Source organism: Rhamphochromis longiceps, linkage group LG6 (assembly GCF_057381845.1).
Source record: "Rhamphochromis longiceps isolate RC_006_pf linkage group LG6, R_longiceps_female_GT1.1, whole genome shotgun sequence".
Classification (NCBI taxonomy): Eukaryota; Metazoa; Chordata; class Actinopteri; order Cichliformes; family Cichlidae; genus Rhamphochromis; species Rhamphochromis longiceps.
The window spans coordinates 45,598,617-45,625,014 of NC_140562.1; the positions used below are offsets into that span (position 1 = coordinate 45,598,617).

At 46.9% G+C, this 26,398-nt stretch overlaps 1 protein-coding gene across 4 annotated transcripts in view; it reads right to left on the bottom strand.

Moving 5' to 3' along the window:
• Positions 1-82: 82 nt before the first annotated feature.
• glra3 (glycine receptor, alpha 3) overlaps positions 83-26,398 on the bottom strand; it is a 53,486-nt gene continuing 27,170 nt past the window's right edge. The window contains exons 4-11 of one of the 4 annotated variants that reach the window (XR_014911916.1): positions 19,860-20,083; positions 18,913-18,995; positions 14,322-14,459; positions 12,269-12,483; positions 10,489-10,638; positions 9,073-9,201; positions 331-7,224; positions 83-219 (exon numbers count right to left, since the gene is read on the bottom strand). Coding sequence is in view for 2 of the 4 variants with exons in the window: in XM_085408199.1 (XP_085264325.1) it covers positions 6,898-7,224; positions 9,073-9,201; positions 10,489-10,638; positions 12,269-12,483; positions 14,322-14,459; positions 18,913-18,995; positions 19,860-20,083 (1,266 nt within the window). In the remaining 2 variants the exon portion in view is untranslated. Of the gene's footprint in view, positions 7,225-9,072; positions 9,202-10,488; positions 10,639-12,268; positions 12,484-14,321; positions 14,460-18,912; positions 18,996-19,859; positions 20,084-26,398 lie in introns of all 4 variants that reach the window. The other 3 variants (XR_014911915.1, XM_085408199.1, XM_085408200.1) reach the window with 3 other exon arrangements.

Consider the following 26,398-nt stretch of genomic DNA (forward strand, 5'->3'; position numbering starts at 1 on the left):
CTGTTTTCCCCTCCTCCTCCTCCCCCCCCTCCCCCCTCGCCTTATCAGTCTATACAAACACTGCATGTGTGTGAGAGAGCGAGAGAGGGAGAGGTTAAGTAAACTCCGTAGAATAATAATTACAGGTTTAATCCAACTTGTTGTACCTGCCCTCCCGGCTCCTCCTCCACGCCCTTTCTTCTCCTCCCCTCCTCCTGTTTGATCAGCACACCTGAGCTCCTGAAATGTGTTGCTGTTTATATAAAGTCTGCATTTCAGGACATGTCAGAGACAAAACCTCAGACAGCAGCTTCTTTAAAGAGCTGTCAGTCTCTCATTGTTCTTCCTCACCGTTGGTTTTTCTCCTGCGAGGCTTAAGTGGCGTTACACAACAGCGGGAGCGCAGCTCGGGGATACGTTACAGCGAGCTTCAGGTCTCTGCACGTCCACTCTCACACTGAATGGGAACCAGCAGCTGATAATGACCAAATATGTGAAAATACCACCCGCTCCAGTGTGTTTTCCTTCTATTCTTTAAAAATAATAAAGACACATGAGGAAAGGAAAAGCTGTTGTATCTTCATGAACTTCACTATTTATATTCTGCACACTTTAGATCGAGGAACATCGCTACGCTTCCGTTCCTCTGACTTCCTGTACACGCTCTCTTCCTTTGACCTTCTTATTGTACATCCTTCCTTCATTCTTGGATCTGGAGATGATCTGCAGCGTGTTCAGCAGGCGCTCTTTAGATTTCTAGGATCTCCGAGGACCTGAAACAGCAGCAGAGGCAATATTTTGTGTGCCAGGTGAGGCCAGCCTGGACCGGACGGCAAACATCACAGGAAGTGAGGTCGCTGTGCACAAACTGGATAATAAAGATGGACACATGTTCCTCCTGCTCTGCTCTCCTAAACCTGCATTCTTGTTGGTGGCCAGCAGGTGGCGACAGCAGAAACGGGAGATATTAATGCACCTTTAGGAAATCATTTGTGTTGTAGTGATAAAGCTAAAGTGAAGCGAGTTAAGTCTGTGTATGCACTTACAAATACAACAGTACATGCACAGTAATACAAGGAATCAGCAACAACACGACATAAACAATAATAACAACGATGCGTGTATACATGTTAGTATGTAGCTCCTCCTTAATGGAGGTGAACAAAGCTTAAGCTTTGAATCAGGGCGACTGTGTCACAGACGAAGTGTGTGCAGGATTTTAAACTGTTGTTTTTTCCCAGATAGTTGAAGTCCTCCCAAATCCTTCGCCCCGGTCTGTCTGTACAACAAAGATCTGCTTTGTTAATGTCAGAGACGTCGACACTGTTGCAGAGACATTTCGAGATATCTTAAAGCTTTTGCTCAGCTTGATGAAAGTCCAGTAGCTCCTCGTTCTCCAGTCGGCTTCACATTTCAGACACACTGATGATTCAATATGAACCCAAACTGAGGAGGTCTTATGTTTCCATACAGGTATGTCTAAAAGAGCAATGAGCTCATAATATCCACAAGATCCAGTCCTCACGAATTCCAAAAGGAAGAACTAAACCTTCAGTTATTATTCGAGTGGACAGGAATCATCCTCTTTGGGGACCATTCATCTCAATGGACTCCTGTCTAACGAGCATATATCCCTATAGAGCTTCTCTAATCGTATCCAATAGTGGACTAAAGTTAGCCTTCGTTATCAGATAACAGTGAGGTGGTATAAACACACTAAAGTAGGCGAAACACGAGAGAGAACATTTAAAGGGGAGCATGTAAAAGACAAAGTGTGAGACAAAAATAATAAATCGAGTAATTCTGAGATTATTTTATGAAATTTCTGACTGATTATAATCGCAGACGCTCTGGGCTCTGATTGATCGTCTCTGGATCTTAAAGTCTTTTGAGGCTTTTTGAGCTACAGGTGCTGCAGAGCCCTCGTGAAGAACTTTAACCTTTTAAAACCGGAGCGCGGTCCATCTGAGTTCCTCTTTGCGACGTGCAGAAAGCACGTTTGTCTCTTACGGTTACTAGAAACAAGAAACAGCAGACCATCGTTGTTAAGAAGTGGCTCCCAAGTTTATTTTAGTCTGAGAGAGTTTCATGTAAAATATGCACAGCTTATTTTACAAAAACGTGTGTGTGTGTGTGTGTGCGCGCGCTCTGAACTGGAATGTAGAAGGAATGTTTGACGGATGTTCAACGACTACAAGGATGCGGTGATGAAATAAAACCTGTCAGACCCGAAGCGGCTCTGACGTGATGGCAGTCGGCTTTGTTTTTACAGTGCAGTGAACAAAGAGTCGCAGTACGCACACAGCTCGACAACTTTATGTCCACAAATTGACACGTTCACCACAGCGCAAGTAGAAATACAAACACAACAGATGCAAAATTAATGGCTGTGAAATTATTTTCTTCGTATCCAGATGCAGCGAGGGACCTCGGGGCTCCAGAGCCGAGCTGGATTCAGACAGTCTGTATGAGCCGCTCGGCCCATAAAACAGAAGCAAAAAGAACAAAGCACACAGATCCAGATACACATCGATATGAACGTTTAAAGATTTTAAACCTTATTTGTGTTTCAAAGAAATGAATAACCTCGGACCGACAACACAAATGTACAGTGTGTGTGTGTGTGTCACAGAGTGAAAACAGTGCTGTAAACTCATCCAGAGTGACGGACATGTGACCGACTGCTCCAACAGAAGTAAACATCTACACAGGCTGCAGTTCCTCTAACGTCCAGCAGAGGCTCCAGCAGTGAGTCCGCAGAAACACGTTCTCCTCCTGATAGGCCGAGGACACAGGCGGCTTTAGCTGCTAGCTGTCTGCTAGGCTTCACCTGAACTGACGTCTGGACAGTGTTTGTGCTGTTTTAATGATTATCTGACCATCAAATGTCAGCTGTGAGGTTACTGTCCAACAAGTCTGAACAGTTTTACTGAGTGAAATTCCAGGTTTTTAATGTGATTTTAGTGATCAGCTGGTATTTGTTGCCTGTGGATGCAGACTGCTAACATTAGCTAATAACTTTCTCCTGTAAGTACGGTGACTTCTGGCTCTAAAAACATTTGGCAGTGTTACAAAATCCATCTTTTCTATACAGGCTGTGACACGTAGCTAAACATGGTCTTTTTAACAGAACAGACGAGGCCGCTTTAAGTTAATGTAATGGATGATGTAACGAATTATCTTTCACAGCTGGGCCCACGTCCTCATGTAAGTTTGGTAGCGTTTTAGCAGGTAAAAGTGATGCTTTGACATGAATTGAGCTGCGGTTTGGGGAAGGCCTCGAAGGGGACTGGCGAAGGCTCCCGGGCGGATCCCCGTGGACGAAATAGAAGTGAAGAAGCTAAAGAGTGGAGAACAAGGAGGGAGGGGCATGTAAACGAGAATGATCGGCTTGCAGAACTGGGGGAACCGATATAGGTGACAGCCGGAGAAGCGTGTTTGGAGGCGTGGTCCCGCTCCTGAAATTCCGATACATCAGTCATCTGTCAGTGCGGCCCAGGGCGGCTGTGGCTACAATGTAGCTGCCATCACCAGTGTGTGAATGTGTGGATGACTGAATGTAGTGTGGAGCGCTTTGGGGTCCTTAGGGACTGAGTAAAGCGCTATACAAATGCAGGCCATTTACCATAATCTCCAATACAAAAAGTAAAGATGATGTAAGATAAGATAAGATAAGATAGAACTTTATTAATCCCTCGGGTGGGTTCCTCTGGGAATAGATTACACACCTGTTACGTCACAGTGTCATCTCCCTGTGCCACAGCCTTTCTTTCCAGGCCGACTCTGAACCTGAGCTGCTAAATCTGAACTTATTTCACTCTCTGAAAATCAGCTGATTGAAACACATGCTGCATAAAATTGACCAAAAACACAAAATCAAAGCACATAAAGCAGCAACGCAACTGGGACATCATCAAAACAAGTAGATTTCCACACCGACTGTGTCCTAACGCTATACCAAGCAGTAATCAGCACATCTGACTGTGGACTAAGACGATGGACACGAGCACAGAAATGAGAGACATGACGCAAATGTGCACAGTCAGGATGTGATGCAGAGTCTGCACACAGCTGCAGACGGCCGGCTGTTTTCATCACAACTATGCAAATATTTCTGGGAGGGAAACACTGATGTAAATAACGCAGCAACGGCGTCGTGTTAAGCTAACTGAACATCCTTCCAGGAAACAGTTTGGACAAACGTGGCCTGAGCGTGAAGCTGGTTCAACAGGAGTGCTGCACACAGCACAGAGGAGAGCAGCGTGCGACTGTGCCGCCATCACATTCTGTTCGCTTTAAACAAACAAAGATTTCTCAAAAACAAATAAAAGGGCTAAACTGGCATCACAGCTGGAACAGGCTGACCACGACTACCCGAGTCCTGTTGAACAGAAGACACCTGAACAACGTTTGGTTAATCTCGCCTCCTCACCTCGTTGCAGAGTCCTCAAACCTGGAGCCTTCTCCCTGCGCTGCTGCAGCGATTACGTCACTGTGACACAGTGTCAGTGAACTTTGTGCAGAAAATGAGGTTTCATTATTAGGAAACTGGCTAAACGTGCCAAATGACTGCAGGATATAAAAGGAGATGACTGAATGCTGCAGCTCCCCCCTCACTGCTCATGTCAGCAGCTGAAAGTAATTAAAGTTACCACACTGCTTCCTAGAAAACACAACAAAATTCCAAAGAAAGTCCGTGAACGGTCAAAGTGACGTAAGCCAGCAGTAATTCATCCCAAAAACAAGCAAAGCAGAGAATCGCTGCGTTTCAGACCTGAACTAAAGTCACAAAGCTGAAGCGACTGACTGCACCTCACACTTTCTCCAAATGAATTTCAAATGTCAAAACTCTGTCGCACAAAAAATGAAAATGAAGACTGGAAATGTGATGAACCTGGGTCTAGCTGCTCGCATGTTCTTAAAGGGAGTGAGTGTGAGCTTCCAGTGTGACTGTGCGCCGCCGCCGCCGCAGCGTGGGACGGCCACTCCCGACATACGCAGTGAGGTTTGAGTGTGTGGGTCGTGTAAGCATGTATGACACATCTGTAATGAAACATCAGGGCGTTGTCAGCGTGTCAGGGAGGAAATCAGTGCAGAAAGGACAACTCTCACAATGGGTGCATCGAACCTGACTCACACAGATCCCATGATGCTGAGTAACAGAAAGCTGCAAAGATGCACAGCTTTTGTTTGGCTGTTCTTTCTTTTGCAAGCGTCACTTTAAACGGAGAGGAAACCTGAACTGGGCGGCTCAAGTGTTTTGATCTTCAGCTGAAAGATGAAACCAGCGCTGCAGTTCCTCTGACGTCCACTAGAGGCAGTGAGCCAGTCCCGATAGACTCCCGCCTCTGCAGCAGGTGGATGGCGACACAGGCGGCTGCTAGCTTCACCTGAACTGGACCTCTGGACCGTGTTTGTGCTTTCGGAGCCTTTTGGAGCCATGACATCATGTGACCAATAACATGGCTGCTGTGAGGTCACTGCACTTGGAGTCGTATCTGGTGAGCGAAATTCAAGGTTTTTACTTGGATGACACTTTGTTTTGCCACACCCTTACATGCAGTCTGCTAACCAGGCTAGCTCATGTAATCGCTTCCCCTTTGGCAGCCAGAACGGTAACATTAAGGCTTTGACATCAGAGTCCTTCTCAGGTTTGTGGCTTTCACTTCTTTCCAGGCGGTTTCAGATCAGGTCAGCCTGAGCTGATCTGAAACAGATCTGTCACGAGAACAGACACAATACTAAAACTCACAGAAAACTCAGGACTATGGTACAGTGTCTTTGTCTGTCTTTTATGTGCAGTCTTTGTCTGAACCAGTATTGTTTCAGAGGATTAAACAGACGAGCTCACACTTTTCAGACTTCAGACTGCGGTGGAGCGACGGAGGCTTTAACTGTAGCAGAGACAGACAGATCTAAGCTGCACTTCTCCACCCGGAGCCCGAGCTCAGCTGCACGCCGCCTGCCGCATTTCAGTCTGGGAATCCGGCTTTTTCAGACTTTTACATTAGTATGCTGATGAGATACGTCCACAGCACACAGGATATCTACACACTTGTCTTTTTACTGGTTATTTTTCTAAATACTTTTAAGCTTCCAGAAGTTTTACGTTCAGCTGATAGCAGACCTGTGATCGCTGAGACTGCATCAGCGTCTGGGCCTCTCAGGGAAATCGAATCCTCACACCTGTTATACACAACACAGCAGACCTGGAAGTGAAGCTGCAGGCTGTGCTTCAAACTCAAGACCACTGTGCTGACTGATACACTGCCTGTGTCTCCACCCACCTGTTTATCACGAGGCCACGCCCCTCATAATGCGAAGCCTTACAGTTTAAATGGATAGAGTTGTTACAAATGGTGAAATCAGCTACAGAGACCAGATGGTCTACGAGTCTACAGGCGCTGACTCACTTTTGGCGCCGCCCTCTAGAGGCCATTAGAGGAACTGCAGTTTCTCGCACTTACGTGTGGTTGAGACGTTCAGCCCAGCTGGCCGTGAGTCACAGTATCCTTCACGCTATTGATCGAGCTGGTTTCAGTTAACTGAAATCCCCCACTTTGTCTTTGGCAGGTCAGCTTTTCCACCACTAAAATATTATCAGACTGGAAAAGAATGAATTCCACGTGGAGGACGTAATCCCGACACGTGGCGCCCTCTCTGCTGCTCCGTCACGTCTGCCACGCACTCTTCAACAACATTTTTAATTTCAACATCACAGACTTGGTATCAAAGACTATCAGAAGATTATTTTTAACTAGATGAACCTTTAAAAAAGTTTTCTGTGGTTTTCAGGCAGAGATCCAGTTTATCCATCCTTCATGACAAAGATCATCCTGATTGGCTCTCTGGGGTTCATGGAAAAGGAAATGCAGATGTTCGTGCGCCTGCGTCTGAATAATCTCTCGTCCTTTGTCTCTACTGCTTATGCACGTCCTCGTGCCGCAGTATCTTGTACAGGACCCAGTAGAATATGTTGAAGAAGAGGAAGGCCAGCGGGAAGCCGGCCCTCGACACAGTGTCAATCTTTTTGGCTCGGTCGATGAACAGCTTCCTCATCTCCTCCATGCTTTTACCCCCACTGGCTGCTGCAGGTGCATTCTGGGTAGCGTTCTGCGCCGTGGCTCCCGGCGTGTTCAGTGCACTCACGGCGTTGTTGGCGCTGGCCTTCGACTCCTTGCTGTTACTCGGGGTGGAGGTCACGGCGGCAGCAGGGGTCAGCCTGCTATCATGTGCCCCCCCTTCCTGTTGGAGAGACGAGGAGGAAGAGGAGGAGCAAGGGGAGGAAGGGGTAGGGGGTCACGGATTATTTGTGAATCTGTTCACCGGTTTGGCCTCTGAGCGAGGCACCACACCTGACCGAAGCACAAAAACGAAGAAGCAAATGAATTCAGATTTCCTCGGGTTGGTGCTCGGAGCTACTTTCTCTACGTTCCTGTTTAAAACCTTCTGAAGCTGACCTACAGACAAACACCAGCTGTGAGGCGTCAAAGAGAAACCAGCAGTGCAACGAGTCATTAAGAGTTTAGCTCAGAGTTTAAACTCTGCCCCCTGGTGGTGAAAGCTTTAGTTAAACTCTGCTGAGGAAATTACAAAAGGTATCTTTACACCTGCCGCGTGCTTTTGAATCAAATTTTAGGCAGAAATGTGACGACACTGAGCCGAGAAATGTTTGTATATGAGATCATAATAAGGATGAAGATGTTTTTGGGAGCCATTGATTCACAAAAATAATCTAAAGATTAGTTCAGGTGTTACAGCTGCGGTTTCAGTTAAATGTGCAGAGAGATGTCAGCCATCAGTAAACAGCTGTATGTATCCAAACCTTCCTGCCCTGCGTGAAAAATCACGAGGTCTGATTACTGCCAGGCCTGCTGCCATCACTAAAATAGACGAAGACCAACTGAAGCAGACTGAAAGATCTCAAACGGCAGCACGCCACGATCTCAAGAAGCAGCTGAGGAGCAAAGTCAGTGACATCATCAGCCTGAGAGGGTGACGGAGACATTTCTAAGGCTGTGGGACTCCAGCGACCCACGCTGAGAGCCTGGGAACCATCGCCGACTCATCCAGGAGGTCACAGAAGAGCCCAGAACAACATCTATTAAGCTCAGCTAGGGTCAGAGGTCACGACTCAACGGTAAGAAAGAGGCGGGGCAAAGATGGGAGAGTCCAAGCAGAAACCACTGCTGACCAAGAAGATCACAAAGTCTCGTCGCACATCTGCCAACAAACATCTGGAGGATAATATTCTGAGGGCTGACGAGACAGAAGCTGAACTTTCTGGAAGCTTTGAGTCACGTGTGCATCAGACTAACCACGCAGGAACCAGCAGCTCCGCCTCTGATTGGCTCAAAGGGACAAAATAAAGGTTCTGGAGCGTCCGAGTCAAAGTCTGGACTTAAACCAGACTCAGATGCTTTGATGCTGGAAACCCTCCAGTGAGACAAACAGCAGGTATCAGGTTACACTCAGGACAGGCAGGTGTGGATACCTTTGTTCCCTTAATGAGTGACATCATCATTTAAAAACCATGCCTGTGTATAAACAGTGATGTCAGAGTCTGTGCTGGCGTCCTGTGATTTTTGTTCTTTGGCTCACAGACTTCCTGTCAGCTTACAGCATCCTCAGACTGTCCACACAGTCAGGCCGCTCTGCAGGCGGCCGGTGGGAGACAATGTCCCAGCCTCCAGCTGTTCATCATCACTGAGCGGCCGCGTGTTTGTCTGGACAAACCGACACATACTCTGTAAGCTGAAGACATTTCTGAGCACAGTTAAGCTCAGCTGCATTACCTTAAGCCCAGATATGACTTCTAAACTGAAAGAAAGGAGGCTGAAGTTTTACATGCTCACTCAAACTGTCCTGATCCAGATGTGCACTCATCTGGAAATATGTCATTAAAAACCACAGAAACAGTCACGACTCGCACACATCAGAGAAATACGTTTATGTTCGTGTCACCATTTTACTCCTTCAACACATCCTGTCTTATTTATGAAGCTGCTGTGTGAAAAGTGTCAGACTGATGGAGGAGGAGCTCCTGCAAGAGAAACATGCGCACAGACACACACACATGCAGCGTGGCATTACCCCGTGGTTGCTGGTGTAGATGTTGGTCATAGATCCGTACAGAGGCTCTGCCGCTTTGAGGCCGTCGTCAGTGTTAATACGACGAAGGGACTCGGCTAGCTCCTCTGGATCAACGGCACCTCCACTGATCTACCGACCGACAGCATGCACACGTCAACAGAAAGCAAAAGGAAGAACAAAAGAAAAAGAGCAGGCTGGGCCGCTCAGCCGTTCAGTCAACGCAGGGAAACGTTCAGCTGCTTGCACAGACGCACAGATAGGAACGCTGATGGATTTGCATCAGACGCTGTCTATGAGCTAAATCGACCGTAAAATGATTTTTTATGTGTTTTCTTTTCCAAAATTGTTTCCATGTGTGTTTGTTTTTATTTCATTGTGTTAAACAGTAAACTTAGTGTGTCTGCAGGTCTCTGTTCACATTCAGTCTTCAGACCCACAGGCTCAGCGTCTGTGCTTTCATCAGGACGTGTCAGTGACACGTTTGTGTTGGCGAGTTGACTGAATGCTGATCTTCCAGCCCGCCGAGGTCGTGATCACGCACCGAGCTCAGGCTCATCCGGGTTGGATGGCTGCAGAAACACAGAATCATCACACTGATGCGGTTACATGCTGCGTCATGCACCGATACAGCGAGATGACTCAAACATGCGGAGCGAGAAGTACCGATTCCTCCACCACTTCCTCCTCCCTCTCCGGCCCAGCTCCAATCCGACCTGGCGCTCCACGCTGAGCTGGAAGCTCAAACGTCAGATGGAAGTGATAAATCCATTTCTGACATGCTCCCACATATCTCTGTCTTTCTATAAATTCTAATAAGAATAAAAATAACGAGTTAGCACATTTCAAAAGTGTTTCCATAGAAACAAACGAGATGTGTGTGCAGGTTTATACGTGACACACGTCTAAAGCTAATCCAGACTTTTATCCTGAAATCTTTCAGGGATTTTTCCACCCTGGGATGGGCCAAAAGTGTAGTTATGACTTCTGCACAGATATATGAAAAATTTAAATAACAGAAGTTGGAAGAGATTTTTTCCTGGATGCAGCGAGTCAAAGTTTTCCTTAGTTTTCCTGAACTCTAAACATCGGACGAGGCTGAAAATTCCCACGATGAATGATTTGTGCTGCTGTCAGCGTTCCCCTCAGCCGGGGTGCTCAGCCTCAGCCTGGACGGCGTGGACCTGCGCTCCTCACAGTGAGCCGGATTGGATCTGGGCCTTTCTCACCTCGTGCCGTCTCTGAGCAGAACGCTGCAACAACAACGTGTCACCACACGGTGGCAGCCTCAGCCCAGAGCACACGAGTCACAGCGGTCCATCAGTCTGTGGATGCAGGTCACAAACTGTGTGTAGGTGTTCCTCACTCTGGATGGTGCTGCGTTCGCTGTGCTGTGCAGTGTGTGGGACTTTTCTGTACCTTGCTCTTATTCTTGTTGTGCCGTCTGAAGCGCAGCAGCTCTTTGTGTTGCCTCGACACAAAGTTAACGGCGGCGTACTCCAGCAGCGCAGAGAAGACGAACAGAAGACACACGGCCATCCAGATATCGATGGCCTTCACATAAGAGACCTGTAAACACACACACGCTTCATTCAGCAGGCTGGAGGCGCTCACCGTCAGTGGTTTAAGTTCACAGTGAGTCTCAAACGTAACTCCGACTGCACAGATGTTTCATTTTCTGCAATAATTATAGACTTTATTTCAGGGCTGCAGCTGTGTGTGTGTGTGTGTGTGTGTGTGTGTGTGTGTGTGTGTGTGTGTGTGTGTGTCTGAGTGCGCTGCTGTGACGCCCGTGGTGTCAAGAAGATGTAACTGCCCTCCTTTATGAAACGATGACTTATTCAGACACATGTAACATACTGGAGTGCAAAGCTCTGTTAAGCACTGGAAACATGAGAAACCTCCTAACCTCCACACACACACACACACACACACACACACGCACACACACGCACACACACACACACACACACACACACACACACACACGCACGCACACACACACACAGCTGTTCGGCCTAGCCTTTGTGTGTGTACAGTATGTGAGGGAGGGATGAGTGTGCTGATGAGTTAATAAGGCTTATGTAACGAGCGCTCCGTGTCTGATTGTTTCTCATGCATACACGATACCAGAGCAGGACTGTGGGGCTTGTTCTCACTCACGCTCTGCCAGACGCATGATGTGTGGAATAAACAGATTTCGGTTTGTGCGTGCAAAACATCCGGTAAGATGGCGGAGGACAAAAACTCAGCAGCACGTCACCATGGTAACATCTGCCGCAGACCTAACCTGGTCCAAAGCAAACTCCAGATGAGACATTAACATGTATAAACCCCTGTCCAATCGACCAATCACATTCAAAACGTCCCTGGGTCACTGTGTGACCCCCGTGCCTGCAGGCTTTGTGTTGCTCTGCTTCACCAGCTGTCTCCAGAGTGGATGCAGGAGCTTTGTCTGGGCTGTGGTGGAAGCTGCTCTGAATTGTGAGGTTTTACATCATGAACAGCTGAGTGTGTGCTTTTGTTTTTCTGGGGTAGGAACGGCAGCACTTTGTGATGGAGATGTTACTCTGCTGCAGAGCAGCTACACCTCCACAATACCAACTGAAGTGCCAAGCTTCTGCAATGGCTGCACCTAAACCCCGCATGTCAGACTCCATTCAATCATTTAAAAACTCACCTGTTCCACCTAGCCTTTGAAGCAAACTAGTTCGGACTTCCACCCGGTCTGCATTTGTGCTATGTAACTGTAACTGTCACTGTAACTGTAACTAAACCTGTTTATTAACTGTTTTTGTTGCCATTCGTTGGAATCTGCCTTGTGTGAAGCACTTTCATGGACACTTCCCTTTTTAAATGTGCTGTAGAAATAAATACTGATTGAATAATTGAGAGTCTGTGATGGGAAGGAAAAAAAGATGGAATGGTTGGAAGGCTGAGTCTGCCGGAGAGAAGAGAAGACATGGATGCAGCATCACCTCTGCTGGACACGCAGCGGCGGCTGAGGACCGCCTACTGTGAACCGCGTCATCATTACAGCCTCACAACGAACAACATGTCGCGCTAATATTATCCTTCATCTACATGCATTCAGGTAGCAACAGTCCTCACAGTGTGTGCAGCGTGAGGCCTTTTACACACACACACACACACACACACACACACACACACACACACACACACACACACACACACACACCTTAGGCAGTGAGGTCCTGGAGCCTGAGCTCTGCGTCGTCATGGTGAGGACGGTGGTGATGCCCAGGGCCACGCGGGCCGGTGCGGCGTCCATGTTGATCCAGAAGGAGACCCAGGATAGGATGACGATGAGCAGGGAGGGGATGTACATCTGGATCAGGTAGTAGCCCATCTGACGCTCCAGGTGGAAGCGCACCTCGATGCAGGTGAACTTTCCTGTGACAAAGGAGCGACAGTCACAAACCTGCAGACAGGAAAACTTCAACATAGGCTTTGGCATGAGCGACGGGGGCGAGAGGATACTCCCACCTCGTAGCCGACTCGCTAGCAGCATGGCCGCTTCACCTGTCCCTCGGCCTCCTTTAGCAGTAATGATACTTGTAACATATGTGTACCTGGGGCTTCTGTTTAAGACACCACCAACTTGTTCATGTGTCTAACCGCTTTTACCCACTCGGCGACACACCCGCCGCGGGTCAAACTCTGACTCTGTTCTGCCAAAACAATGTGGGACTCTGTAGTTTTCTCTGGTCCCCTCCCCAATCAGACCAGGAGTGACATGTTTAGCCGCATGTTCTCCTTAAACTGCTGGCTGTCTGAGTGGTGTCCCAGAAACGATGTGGGCTTCATAGATAATTGGCAAACCTTCTGGAGGAAACCTGGTCTTGTTAGGAGAGACGGCATCCATCCCACTTTGGATGGAGCAGCTCTCATTTCTAGAAACATGGACAAATTTATTAAACCCCCCAAAATATGACTATCCAGAGTTGGGACCAGGAAGCAGAGCTGCAGTCTTACACGCCTCTCTGCAGCTTCTCTCCTCCTGCTACCCCCCAAAAACCCATCTCCATAGAGACTGTGTCAGCTCCCAAACAGACAAAAAACAAACTAAAAACCAACAACAAACAACTTAAACATAAACAATCACAAAGAAAGAACAATACAGTATCCACATCTGAACCAAAGAGTAACACAGTGAAATGTGGATTATTAAATATCAGGTCTCTCTCCTCCAAGTCTCTGTTAGTACATGACTTAATAATTGATCAACAAATCGATTTACTCGATTAGCCTGCACTTTGCTCTCGCTCTGCAGGCCTACTTGTTGTTCCTAGAGTATTTAAAAGTAGAATGGGAGGCAGAGCCTTCAGTTTTCAGGCCCCTCTTCTGTGGAACCAGCTTCCAGTTTGGATTCAGGAGACAGACACTATCTCTACTTTCAAGATCAGGCTTCAAACTTTCCTTTTTGCTAAAGCATATAGTTAGGGCTGGACCAGGTGACCCTGAATCCTCCCTTAGTTATGCTGCAATAGACGTAGGCTGCCGGGGATTCCCATGATGCACTGGGTGTTTCCTTTCTCACTCACTATGTATTAATAGACCTCTCTGCATTGAATCATATCTGTTATTAACCTCTGTCTCTCTTCCACAGCATGTCTTTATCCTGTCTTCCTTCTCTCACCCCAACCAATCACAGCAGATGGCCCCGCCCCTCCCTGAGCCTGGTTCTGCCGGAGGTTTCTTCCTGTTAAAAGGGAGTTCTTCCTTCCCACTGTCGCCAAAGTGCTGCTCATAGGGGGTCATATGATTGTTGGGTTTTTTTCTGTATGTGTTATTGTAGGGTCGACCTTACAGTATAAAGCTCCTTGAGGCGACGGTTGTTGTGATTTGGCGCTGTGTAAATAAAGCTGAATTGAATTGAACTCGTATAGTAAACTTCCAAATTTTGGTCACACGCACACACACACGCACGCACACACACACGCACACGCACACACACACGCACGCACACACACACGCACACGCACACACACACAGACACACAGACACACAGACACACACACACACACACACACACACACACACACACACACACACACACACTACATCCATGTCTGGTCAGGACCTGCTTTGTCAGTCGGTTTGTTTCTCCCTCACTTTGTTTTTCGACTCAATCCTTGGAGCACAAACGTGACGGATGAAACGTGGCAACAGTTTCATCCTGTGTGCATCTTACCTGCATCCTGATGCTTACGGCAGTGTGTGTGTGTTACCTGTGTTGTAGTGCTTGGTGCAGTATCGGAGGTCTGATTCATCTTTGAGGATGAACTGTGGGAGCGTGAGGCCGTCGGCCACTTGAACAGGTCCGTTCTCCTGCCACTCAAAGATCAGGTCGTTCATGGTGTAGCCGACTGAAACACAGAAATTATGAGAGACAAAAGATTTAAAAAAGGCCACAGAGCACAAGTCTGTGTGTAGTTTGACCATCTTTTGTTCAGATTGTGTCGACTTGTGTTCGCACTCTTGTGTCTGCAGACTGTCGGTGTTTCAGGGCAGCAGGCACGTTTTCCTTCCTCGTGGGGCCCGCACTACGACGGATGCTGAACACACCCAGGGTCTCCATTTATGCAGCTTCAGTGTTTTTAATGTTTTTATTGTTTTTAAATGTGCATCTCTGTGTCGGCATCGTTTCCTCGGTGGTCCTCGGTCTCTGTGTTTCAGCATCACTGTGTTTTTGGTTATTTCCTGTTTTATTTTGAAGGGTACTTTTCTCTCGTGTCTTGTTCTGATTTTTCCCCCTTTGTGACCGTCTGCTGTGTTTTCACCTGTGTCGGCTCACCTGTGCCTCACATGGTAACTGGCCTGGTTCTTGCTCTGTACAACATGCCTCATTTACACGAGCACGATGATTCGTAAATCTCAGATTTTTTCACAACCCAACATAAAAAAAACATCAAATGTTTAAAGTGAAAAAACTATGAGCTCATTTTGAGTTTGGGGGCAGCAACACGTCTCTAAAAGATCTGCAGGGCTGCAACAAGAAGCTGGAAAAGTAGTTCGGACGAGAAAGAAAAAGCTGGAGGAACACTGAGCTGCTAATCAGGCTGTCAGCAGGTCAGTCACATGATCGGGTATAAAAAGATCGTCTCAGAGGGCCAGAAGTTCTCAGAAACTGCATCCACAAACTGGTTTTCAGAACGATGCTCCTCACTGTGAACATCTCATCGTCATCATGTGGAGGAATCTCTGTGCGCAGAGAAGAAGCCAGATGTGACCGGCGCCATCTCCTCTGGACCAAAGCTCCTTTAAAACTGATCTGAGGTCAGACTCATCCAAACATGGACGCCGCATCCTCGGACTGAAGAGGAGAGCATCCAGCTCATTATCAGCGCTCAGGTCAACGCCTGCAGCTCTGATGTTTAGGGGGCGTGCCTGTGGGACTCACAGCTGGCACATCTGGATACCAAAAAAAGGAGGAAGCAGAGCGAGGACTGCTGAGCTGTGAAAGTCCAGCAGCTGCTCTCCGCAGCTCGCAGACGCTCTCAGACTGATGTTCGAGGACGACGTTTGCAGATCGCTGCAGCCTGTTTTTGTGTCAGCCCTGATTTCCGGCTCTGTTTAGCTTCCTTAGTTTTCCCATCTTTAGGACTCGTGCATCTCATTGGTGCGTCCCGTCCTCAGCACACAGGACACTGGATGTTTTTAGATAGAGCTCACGGCCAAACACACCACCAGCACAGATATCACCACACACATCAGAGAGGCACTGCAACGTGCCCGAGGACGGGCCAGAGATGGCTGGATGATGCAGGAGGCTTGATGTTAATGCAAACAGATGCCGTGATATTATTCTTGTTTTCACACATGCGTCTTATATCCAGCTTTCAGTGGCCCCTCTTCTTCTGTGTCCGGGTGAAGGCAGAGGGAGAGCGGAAGCCACGTATGAATTATTATTGTACATTATTGTACATTATTGTACTTTATTGAGCCCCGTGGGGAAATTGCTCTCTGCATTTAACCCATTCACTCAGTGAAGCAGTGGGCAGCCATTGGGCGCCCGGGGAGCAGTGTGTAGGGACGGTACCTTGCTCAGGGGTACCTCAGGGTAGCTGTTAAGGGGAATCGAACCCCCGACCTTCCGATCATGGGGCAACCACTCTACCTACTGAGCTATCCCTGCCCCAATGCGTGAGGTCGGAGCGCTGCGGGGCTCTTCGGCGAGCGCAGGAAGCAGCTGGTATGTGCTGGTGCAAGCCTGCAGCCATGCACAGAAAGAATGAGTTCATCCTGCTTCTTAAGCTTCGGCTGAAAGTGCGTGAAAAGTGTTTGCATGTTAAAAAAGAGAAAAACAGAGGAGGCCTGCAGCCTTCCACACGAGCATCTGTGCTCGGCTCGGGATGCTTTTAAATCTTACGACGGCCTCCGGTGGCAGCGGCGGCCGTGACTGTCGACTCGCTGCACTTACAAGCTCGGCTGGTCCCGGACGCGACCTGAACAGGGTCAGGCTGCAACCACAGCCTCCAATTATGTTTCACGGAACGAGACATAAACCTGGACCGAGGACTTTCTGTCCTCGAACACGGACCACGTCACGACTCATTTCCTCTGCATGCCAGTATGTCCTGATGCGTCCTTATGGTTCGTCTGACATCAGGGAGCAGCAATGCAAATAATCTGTGCGTGTCTGTGTGTGCGTGTGCTTACGTCTCAGTGTGTGTGTGTTTCTATGTGTGTGTATGTGGGTCAGAGAGGACTGGAACTACCAGTGAAGATGAATAAGCTCTTCGAGGGCTGTGTCCCAGAGGCCAGGCCTCTGATTGGGCAGACGATGGATTCGTCATCATAACTGTATCAACATCATTAAACACGACTGCTTCCTTAAAAAGATATGCTGCTAAAATATGTTCCCATGGAGGGAGACTAAATATACTTCAGGATGGATGAATGAATCTCCATCCAGCTTTCTGGAGCATCATCCGCACGACATCAACAGATTCTGAAATCATGGTATTGTTTGCAGCACGGACTTCCTGCGTGTGCAGGCAGCACACGTCTGAACAGAAGCAGCGTGCTACATATTCAGAGTCACGCACCGAGCCTCTGTGGGCGCGGAGACGGATCGGAGGAGACGTATCGCTGGGATATGGAATATACATGTTCACGCGGAGCAGAAACACGACAGGCGGCGGCGGCGGGCGGGGGGCTGCTGTATGTTTAAGCACACAGCTTTAACCCGAGGAACTTCCCTCTCCATGACAGAAGTCTTAATCCACACTCGGGCTGCTTTTATCTGTCTGTGAGGGGGGGATTTAAACATTATCTACACGGATCAGAGTTTTAATCTCATTCTGAGCCTCGCTGGGAATGACTGCCGCTGTAATTAGCTCCTGTCTATCTCTGCAAATTCACAGCGGCCCAGAGCCGCAGCCTCTGAAGCATCTCCCATCAGCTGGTCAGAAAGTTTAGCTGATCCAGCCGCAGCACACGTCTGCTTCAGAATCAAGGCGACGGCCGACAGGAGAGCAGACCCTGCTAACAGCTCCCCAAATGGCTCTTTAAATGTCAGCTGCATTTTGGCTCATGGTCCATTTAAGGTGGACTGTGACCAAGTAGAAACCCATCCCATCACGGACGCTGTGTCCTCTGGACTGAGGATGAGGAACCATCTGGCTTACTGTCAGTTCAAAGATGGTCCTCCAGATGGTAAAGAGGGAGGGGTGCAGTAGTCCACATGGCAGGGGGAACTTGTTCATCCATGGAGCAAACAGGCTCTTTAAATGTCAGCTGCATTCTGGCACCAAGAAAGCGATCTGTTAGTGTTTTCCTGTATTCGTGTAGGGATTCATCTCCCACCGAGGAAACCTTCAAAATGTGTCGCAGGCGAGTTCAGAGTTTGTTCTGTGGACGTGTGAAGGTTGGTGTGACACAGGAGGATGCTGGGATAGAGAGAGAGATGCAGGCAGGTGAAGAAGAAGCATCTCCGCGTACGTATGAACACACGTGTGGCAGAACGACACGGCTTGTCAGCTGCAGTTTGGCTGCTGATGTGAAGACGAGGACTCTGTTTTCCCAGGTGTGCCTGAAGGAGTCGCGGGGCACAGCTGCAACAACGAGCTTGACTTGGAGTCAAAGACCCCGCCCCATCACCAGCCGCCCTGTCGTGTTGTGACCATAAATTTTAAATGTTCACATGTGACCGAGTCGCAGCTCCTCGATGATGCATCCTTCTCTGCACCTTGACCATAACATTGCATCTCCTGCAGTTTTGCATTGACGGTGGATATTTAACTGCCCTTCTAATTGTTGGTGGTGTAGTGGTTAGCACATTTACCCGGCAAGCTCAAGTCACCGGTTTGATTCCAGGTAGTGACACTAATCGCATCAGATGTAAAAACGCTGCCAAACCAAAAATCTGGAGCTGAAAAGAGCTTCTTTGTAATTAAGAACGGAGCTCAATGGCTCACAGCCTGAATGAAAGGTGTTTCTTAACCCTTTAACCCAGGGGTGTCCAACTCCAGGCCTTGAGGGCCGGTGTCCAACTCCAGGCCTCGAGGGCCGGTGTCCTGCAGGTTTTAGATGTGTCCGTGATCCAACACAGCTGATTTAAACGGCTAAATGACCTCCTCAACATGTCTTGAAGTTCTCCAGAGGCCTGGTAATGAACTAATCATGTGATTCAGGTGTGAAGACCCAGGGTGAGATCTAAAACCTGTAGGACACCGGCCCTCGAGGCCTGGAGTTACCCACGCCTGCTTGAAACCCTTTCCGTCACCGGCGACAGGTTAGGGTTTAAAGGGTTAAAGACACACTGTACATCGTTCATACTGAAAGTGCTGCGAGTGTGTACAGTCATGCAGTACTTACAGCTCTCCAGCTGCATGATGCACGTCTGAACATCCATCGGGAAGTTTTTTAGATCCATGGGACACGACAGAGTTAACGTTAGCCTGAAAAGAAAGAGAGGAGACACTGAAGACCGAGACCGTGGGTTCAAAGTCACAGACATCGTAACATGTCAGTTTATATCAATGTGCCACCTGCACTGTTGGAACCAAGAGGATACCCGATAATATCAGACTTTATACATCAAAATATTCAGAAACGAGATCCCACTCTGACAAACTTACAGAACCACTGTCAGCATCTAATGTTTAAATCCTAAAGCAGGCACATGAAGACCTTCTCTCTTTGACTCACGATGGACATAAAAAGTTCCACTAAACCCAAAAATGAAGAATAAATGTTTAATCGGAGCTCATATTATAACATTTGCAAGTCAGATTAGTCAAATGAATAAATGCGGTCCAGTGTTTAAACGCGACGAGCTAGCAGTGAGAAAACAGTGTGAGGCCAGAGGACATGTGGCGAGGCAGCAGCGAGCTCAAATCAGAACATTTCTGAAGATCAGCCTAAAACTGCTCCAAAGTTTGGACCTGTTCATTAACTAACCTGTAAAGCACTTTACTTTCACATATCAAAGACTTACATTTAGCACCATGAAGTCTGAGGCGATGGACTTAAACCCAACAACAGGAAGATATTCTAAACATTTTTATATCAGTGACCTGATTAAATAGACACGACTGCAGACGTGCATATATTCATTCTGCAGATGCGTCTTCCTCGGTATCTCAGAGTTCGCTGCGTGCCTCTGGCTATGAAAGCATGCATGCATGTATGTACACTGCACACGGATCCTTGGTTTCACGCATAAAGGAGCTTGTACCTTCAAATTACAGGAAATAAACAGAAGTCAGAGTGACATGACTCCATGTGTCACGAAGGTTTTTCTTAACCGTGCTGCTGCTCACCTTATAGAGTACAAAACATTGCCGTTCTTGAATATCCTGAGCAGTTTGTTGTCTGTGGTGACTTCGTGGAAGTGGGCTCCCTTCTCGTTGGCGAAGAACAGATCCGGTTTCCATATGGAGTCTAACATAGAGGGATCCAGGTCCAGAGAGTCATCGGGGTATTCGGAATACGCCAGCCTGGGATCGTTCCACTGCTGACGGAGGAAGATGTTCACTCGGTAGTCCTGCAGACACACAACATAACACGACTAAGTCACACATAGAGAAGCACATGCGACTGTCAGAAACGTAAAAATAAATAACCACAGAGATCATTTACACGAGAACAGGAGGAGAAACTATACAGTTGTCCCTCGTGACCACGTGGAAACCATCCTGTGGCCTGACTGACTGGAAATCAAGGATACCGCGTTCTCCAGACTGATGAGGAGGCGAACATCCAGCTTGTTATCAGGTCAAAGATAACAAGGAAGACGTTAGTCCACGTCCACGAAGCCCCATCAAAGCTCTGATGCTCTGAAGGCAGCTGATGGAATCTTTTTTCAGCGAGAGACTCAAATCCAACAGCGAGTGAGTCTATAGAGTCTAAACTGGCCTGCAGCGCAGACCTTTCACACACTGACGTATTAGGGAATGAAAAGCATGACAAAGGAGGCCCTGCATATTGTTGCATTTCCCCTGACACACAGATATGCATGCTCGTGTTGTCTGAACAGGACAAGTTCCCTGAACATGTTCTCACAGGGCGGATATAAATTGGGCTACGTGTCGTTTCACAGAAGTCCTGGAACCTGATTCGTATACTCAATCACTGAACCCGTCATATTTTTATCCTGACTGAAAGGCTTGAGGTGTACACAGATGAGACAGAGGCCTGTAATCAATTATAGACCTGTGCATCAGCTGTGCTGGAGGATAGCGTGATGCAAACATGTCAGTGAACACGTGTTCATGCACAGGCACACCTTATAGGCGGCTGACGCCTCGTTACTCCCATCAGTATACGCAGGCATGAGCGTGCAGCAATGTGACTGCTTCAGCCTTGAAGGGTCCTCGAGGCGACTCCTTTCTTACAGCTCAGTCGAAGCGCAAAAACAGCAGCAGCAACAAGTTATATTTTTAATGCTTTGGACAGGAAGTAGCGTTGCCCTGTTTGCTGCTGTGAAGACTCAGAGATGATAGTTGGAGTGACTACAGGGGCCACAGCTTGGTTCAGTGTGTTTGTACAGATGGATGTAAATCAAGTTCCTGTAAGGAATCCCACAAGGCTCAATTTTAGGCCCTGTTTTATTTCCATGTCTACAGCTAAAGTGCACCTTTAAACAGATGGCGCCACACTCGACTGGGCTCCAGCCAGCCTACCTAGAGATGAAAGAAGTAAAAGTAAATGAAAAATGGTCTTTGAAGGAACGGTGAAAAGAATGGGCAAATTCATCAAGTCAAACCATCACATCCTTTACTCTGTGACTCACAAACTCTTATGTGACATCGTTAATCTTCCAGAGACATCTGATCACAGCAGGGATCCCATGGAAGCATTAAAAATATATAAGATAACTAATTCATTATCAACAACCATATTTCTTGGGTTGGGTATCAACACCAACAACGACCGCATCAGGCAATATAAAAGAAGGAGCTGGGGTGGACGTGGGTTGCAAAGTGGCTTGCAGGGAGGTGTGCAGCAGCTTTGGAGAGGCTAAAGCAGTTTGGTCAATCTGATATCCTTGTGTCAGTGTTGTTTATGCACCAACATTGGATCTGACCAATCACCTGCAGATGTCCACTCAGGAAAGAAAATCTAACAAAGAGGGTGGTTAGGGTGTGACTGTGTTTCCATGTCCCAGAACTATGGCATCACTACAGTGTGATTGGTCACTTTAACCTGGACCAACATCAGTGATGATGATCCAGGAACAACACCAACACGACGACATCAGATCATGTTGTTCAGCTGAGCACTCAGATCAGCTGATCTGCTGGGATAACAGCTGGAGACCCCACAGGGGAGTTTGCATGACTCAGCAGGATCCTTCCTCTTTTCCTAAGGACGCAGTTTAGTGAAGGAACCAGCTCCATTTGTCTGTTGGAGGATTTTTTTGGAAGGTTTAACGCTCCACGAGGATAAGAGCAGCACAGCCATCTGCAGGAAACACGACTGTTTGGTCCCTCGATGGTGAAGCGAGTGCCCCGATGACACTATCACTCCAATGCACGACAGCTCCATAGAAAATTCCCAGAATGCACTGTAAAAGGCAGTGAGCATCACCGCTCGCCGTGCTCACTGAGTGGAAGTGACATCACTGCTCTTCCACTTCAGCAGAGCTCGGGCGGAGCTGGAGTCGCTGTGCAGCGAGCGCACATGTGGCTGATGAAACTAACTCAAGCAGCGTCGATGCTTCTGAACGCGCTGCTTTTATTTCACGAGCTGCGACTTCTCCTCAGACGTGTCGCAGGGCCCAAACCCACAACAGCCCTGCCACAGCTTCAGCTTAGACATTTCAGATCGTTGTGTAGCCTACCGACATACAACAGGAGGGCAAGGTGCACCTAAGTGAAACCCAGATCAGACCCCCACTGTAGGACAGCAGAGTAAGAAGGTGGATAAAAGTGGAGCGAGGGCAGAGCTGTGCGGATATTACATTTCACAGGTGACTTATTCTGCACCGCTGCATCACATTTGCAGTCGTAGGAGAGCGAACGTCATGATCACGGCTCCCAGGGAGTCATGTTGCAGATTCATTGGTGTCTCAGCGCTCACTGACGCAGGACTCAGGAAATACTATTCACTGTGCAGCGATGCAGTGGCTGACCCGGGGCGATCCTGCACGCTCTCACACTCCTGATCTCTGCTGGCAGCCAGAGAGTCCTGCATCTGTTCAGCTATCAATTATTTTAGCTTTCACGCAGTATTTGCACCATGCGTGAAACACAGAACCTTTCTTTCATAGTCCTGTTTCAAAATCCTTCCCGGTACACACTCGCCCCATGCTTTAAGTATTTACTGCAGTCTAATGAAGGAGAGGGGAAGGTAAACAAATGCAACACATTAGTTTGAGTTTGCATTTTTTTAAATGCTTCAAAACGGATCAAATAATGAGCAGTTTTGGTGTTAATAGTCTTCTTGCAAAAGTAGAGTTAATTTTACTCTAAGCAGAGTCACATTCTTTTAATGTAACTCTGAGGTGTAAAATGATAGTAGTTAAAATCGAGTGTTAAAAATGAGTGTTTCTCTGTCAAATCTGGAGGTGTTACAATGGAAACATTAACTCTTGACCTCTTAACTCTGAACTCCTACAGGGGCTATGACACCAACAGAGTAAATTCACAGACTCCGCCCCCAGCACGGCTCCAATCGAAGCTGAAGTGAAGCCGTTTCAGAACATTTTGCTCTACATATTTGAGTTGTTTGCCATGCTTGGTAAGTCATTTTTTCAAAGATTGTTTCAATTATTTCTATTAGCTTTTACTTCTGTGGCTCTTTGGAGTTGAGACAAAGCTGTGTGAAAGGCATTAGCCATGTTGCTCGCTGATAGCATAATATTCTGCTTTAGCTAGCTGAAAGGTATTGTTTGCAGGCAAATACCACAGCCTTGAAAAAAAGCTTGCATGTGAATTTTCAGTCAAACCTTTGGTCAAATACACCTAAAACAATGTCTAGAATGTGAAATGTTGGTATAATGGTGCTACTTGAAGCCTGAAAACGATCGCCCATAAAAAAAAACGAGCAAACAGCAGTAGCTGACGTCCTGACTGGATTCTACGTTAGCATAGATCCCTCCAGAGTTTTGTGCACACGGTTTAAGTAAAAATGAAAAAGGTTGAGGTTTTACATTTAGTTCAGTATTACCTGTTGCCTGTGTCCTTGTCTTTTGGGAAAATACTTTACACAAGTAATGGCTCAAAGAGGATTCCTTTTTTTTTTACTGTGCTGCAATTGTTTACTGGATTATTTGTGCCATTAATTAGTGTCAACTAATTTTTATTCGATCTCCGCACAGGATATGCTTGTGAAGATGGAATATGGGGGAGAGCAGAAGTGCGCTGAAGTTCCACAAAGGGATGAATGAAGGACATGCATATTGTATTGAAGAAATAAGTGATGAGATGCTGTTATTTGCATTTACCATGTCAGACCTTCTGATAAACACAATTCTAATGAAAGTGAGAACATGTACACTGTTACATCTTTCAGAAAATGTTTTGAAATTGTGGTGCACAGTTCAGAATAAATGTTTTTCAAAAACCATTGCATCTTTTTAGTAAATGTTTATTTCCAAAAGAAATTTCTAGAAGTTCAGAACAGTAAAATTCCCGCTTTTTAGAATGAATTAGAAGATAACTCTTACGTAGTTAAACTAAAATACTCTTTGAGAGTTAATATATAAACTCTTAACACCAAGTGTTAAATTATCAACTCCAGACAGATTTGGTGTTTAACACTAAATCAGAGTTAACGTACCAACTCTCCAAAAAGAGTTAAATTAACACTCTCTGGTGTGGACCCATATAGACACTTTAATAGTGTTGAAATCAAATCCGACAGTGTTAATTTGGACATGCTGGATTTGCTGTGTAGTAGTGTTAGTCCGCTGTAAATGTGTCGGCTGTTGTCACGAATCACAGGAAAATTCCCAGAGGACGTCGTTCTCATCGCGTGTTTAAGCTCACTGCTTTGGTTTCTCTGAGACTGAAATGTGCAAACATACATGGAAATGCAGCAAATCAGGCAAAAGCAGTGTGTGTCCAAGTCTAACGAGCTGTAAAGTGAGCGTTTGGTGTGAACACCTTTATCCTTCAGCACAGACTGAACTCTTGAGTATCTCCAGGAAAAGTTCTTCAGGCTTCTTGAAGGACATTCAAAGCATTTCTTTAGGTGTTCCTGCCTTTAGCGCTGCTGCTCCAGCACCACCTCTGGTCCCAGAGCTCCGTCCACAGTCCTTGCTTCAGATATTTAAGAAATGTGGTGCGATCGGCTAATAATTCAAACATTTTAAAACCAATAATCCTGGGCATATTTAAAAGGACAAAGCACATGTGCTCCCTTTGTCCACACAGTCATCTGTCTGCGACAGCAGGGAGCTGCTCTGAGTGAAATCTTCACCCAACCAACAGGTAACAGAAGCTACGTCCACCCGTCCACCTCTGCAGCCAGCACACCCACTGGAAACGCATGCTTAAGATAAGCTGTGGGTGTTTACTGCACCCAAGCGACCAAAACTGAAGCATTCAAGCACATTAAGGGGTCGGCTGTAAACCGACGCACAGGTGCACAAAAACCTTCTCACACAGGGTTTAACTGAAAAAGGTTCCAGTGAGGACAACCATCATCATGTCTCTCTGTGCAGACACGCACACACACACACACACACACACACTGGATTAAAGAGGATGGAGAGACTGAGTGAACAAATAAAAAACTGTTTAACAAAAGTAAATCTGTTTATCAGAGATAGCGTGGAGCCGAGTGAGCCAACCTGGCTCTAAGCCCTGTGTGTGTGTGTGTGTGTGTGTGTGTGTGTGTGTGTGTGTGTGTGTGTGTGTGTGTGTGTGCGTGTGTGAGAGTGTGTGCGCACGTACAGTATGTGTGGTACTGTGTGTTAAAAAAATCACTCTGGAGCTCTGATCCTCTGTCTGATGTGATGCTAAAACTGTTTTGGGGGAAAAGTGTGTTAAACAAAGAAAAGGTGTTACAAACACTGACTCGTTGCCATTAAACTGATGTTTCTCTGAAAGGTACTTTTTATAAATTCCTGCATTTAAAATCGTTTAAACCCTAAAAATGAACTAAAGCTGCTAAAAGAATGTGAGCTTTGACTTTTTGTCCAGGACTTGAAGACACATCAGCTGAAGTTAAACTGGTGCTGACCCGGGCATTTTTAGCAAATAGTACCACATATTTTTATTTATTAAAGGTGTGTTTATAATTTCATAACTCCAAAATAGATGTTTTCATGAATATAAGAGTGCTTATTAAGAGTTTTCATGTTTAAAGATTGATCGGCTGTACTGATCGGTGGGGTGTACGTGTGTCAGATCTCTATCAGACCTCCACAGCCCCTCGGATGGATGAGTGCTACATCAGGACATGTTTGATGTGCTTCTAGGATTCCTGACAGCGTGCCCTTTAAGATGTGAACAATTATTATTGTTGTTGTTGCAGCTATTATTTCTGAAGTAGCTTTACTCTTTTTTCCACACAAATCATTTCCATCTTATCTGCTCTGCATAGTTTGCTTTTACCTATATTTGGTACTCATTCATCCACCCATCATCCATCCATCCATCCATCCATCCATCCATCCATCCATCATCATCATCCATCCATCCATCCATCATCCATCAATCCATCCATCATCATCCATCCATCCATCCATCATCATCCATCATCCATCCACCCATCATCCATCCATCCATCCATCCATCCATCATCATCCATCCATCCATCCATCCATCCATCCATCATCATCCATCCATCCATCCATCCATCCATCATCCATCAATCCATCCATCATCATCCATCCATCCATCCATGCATC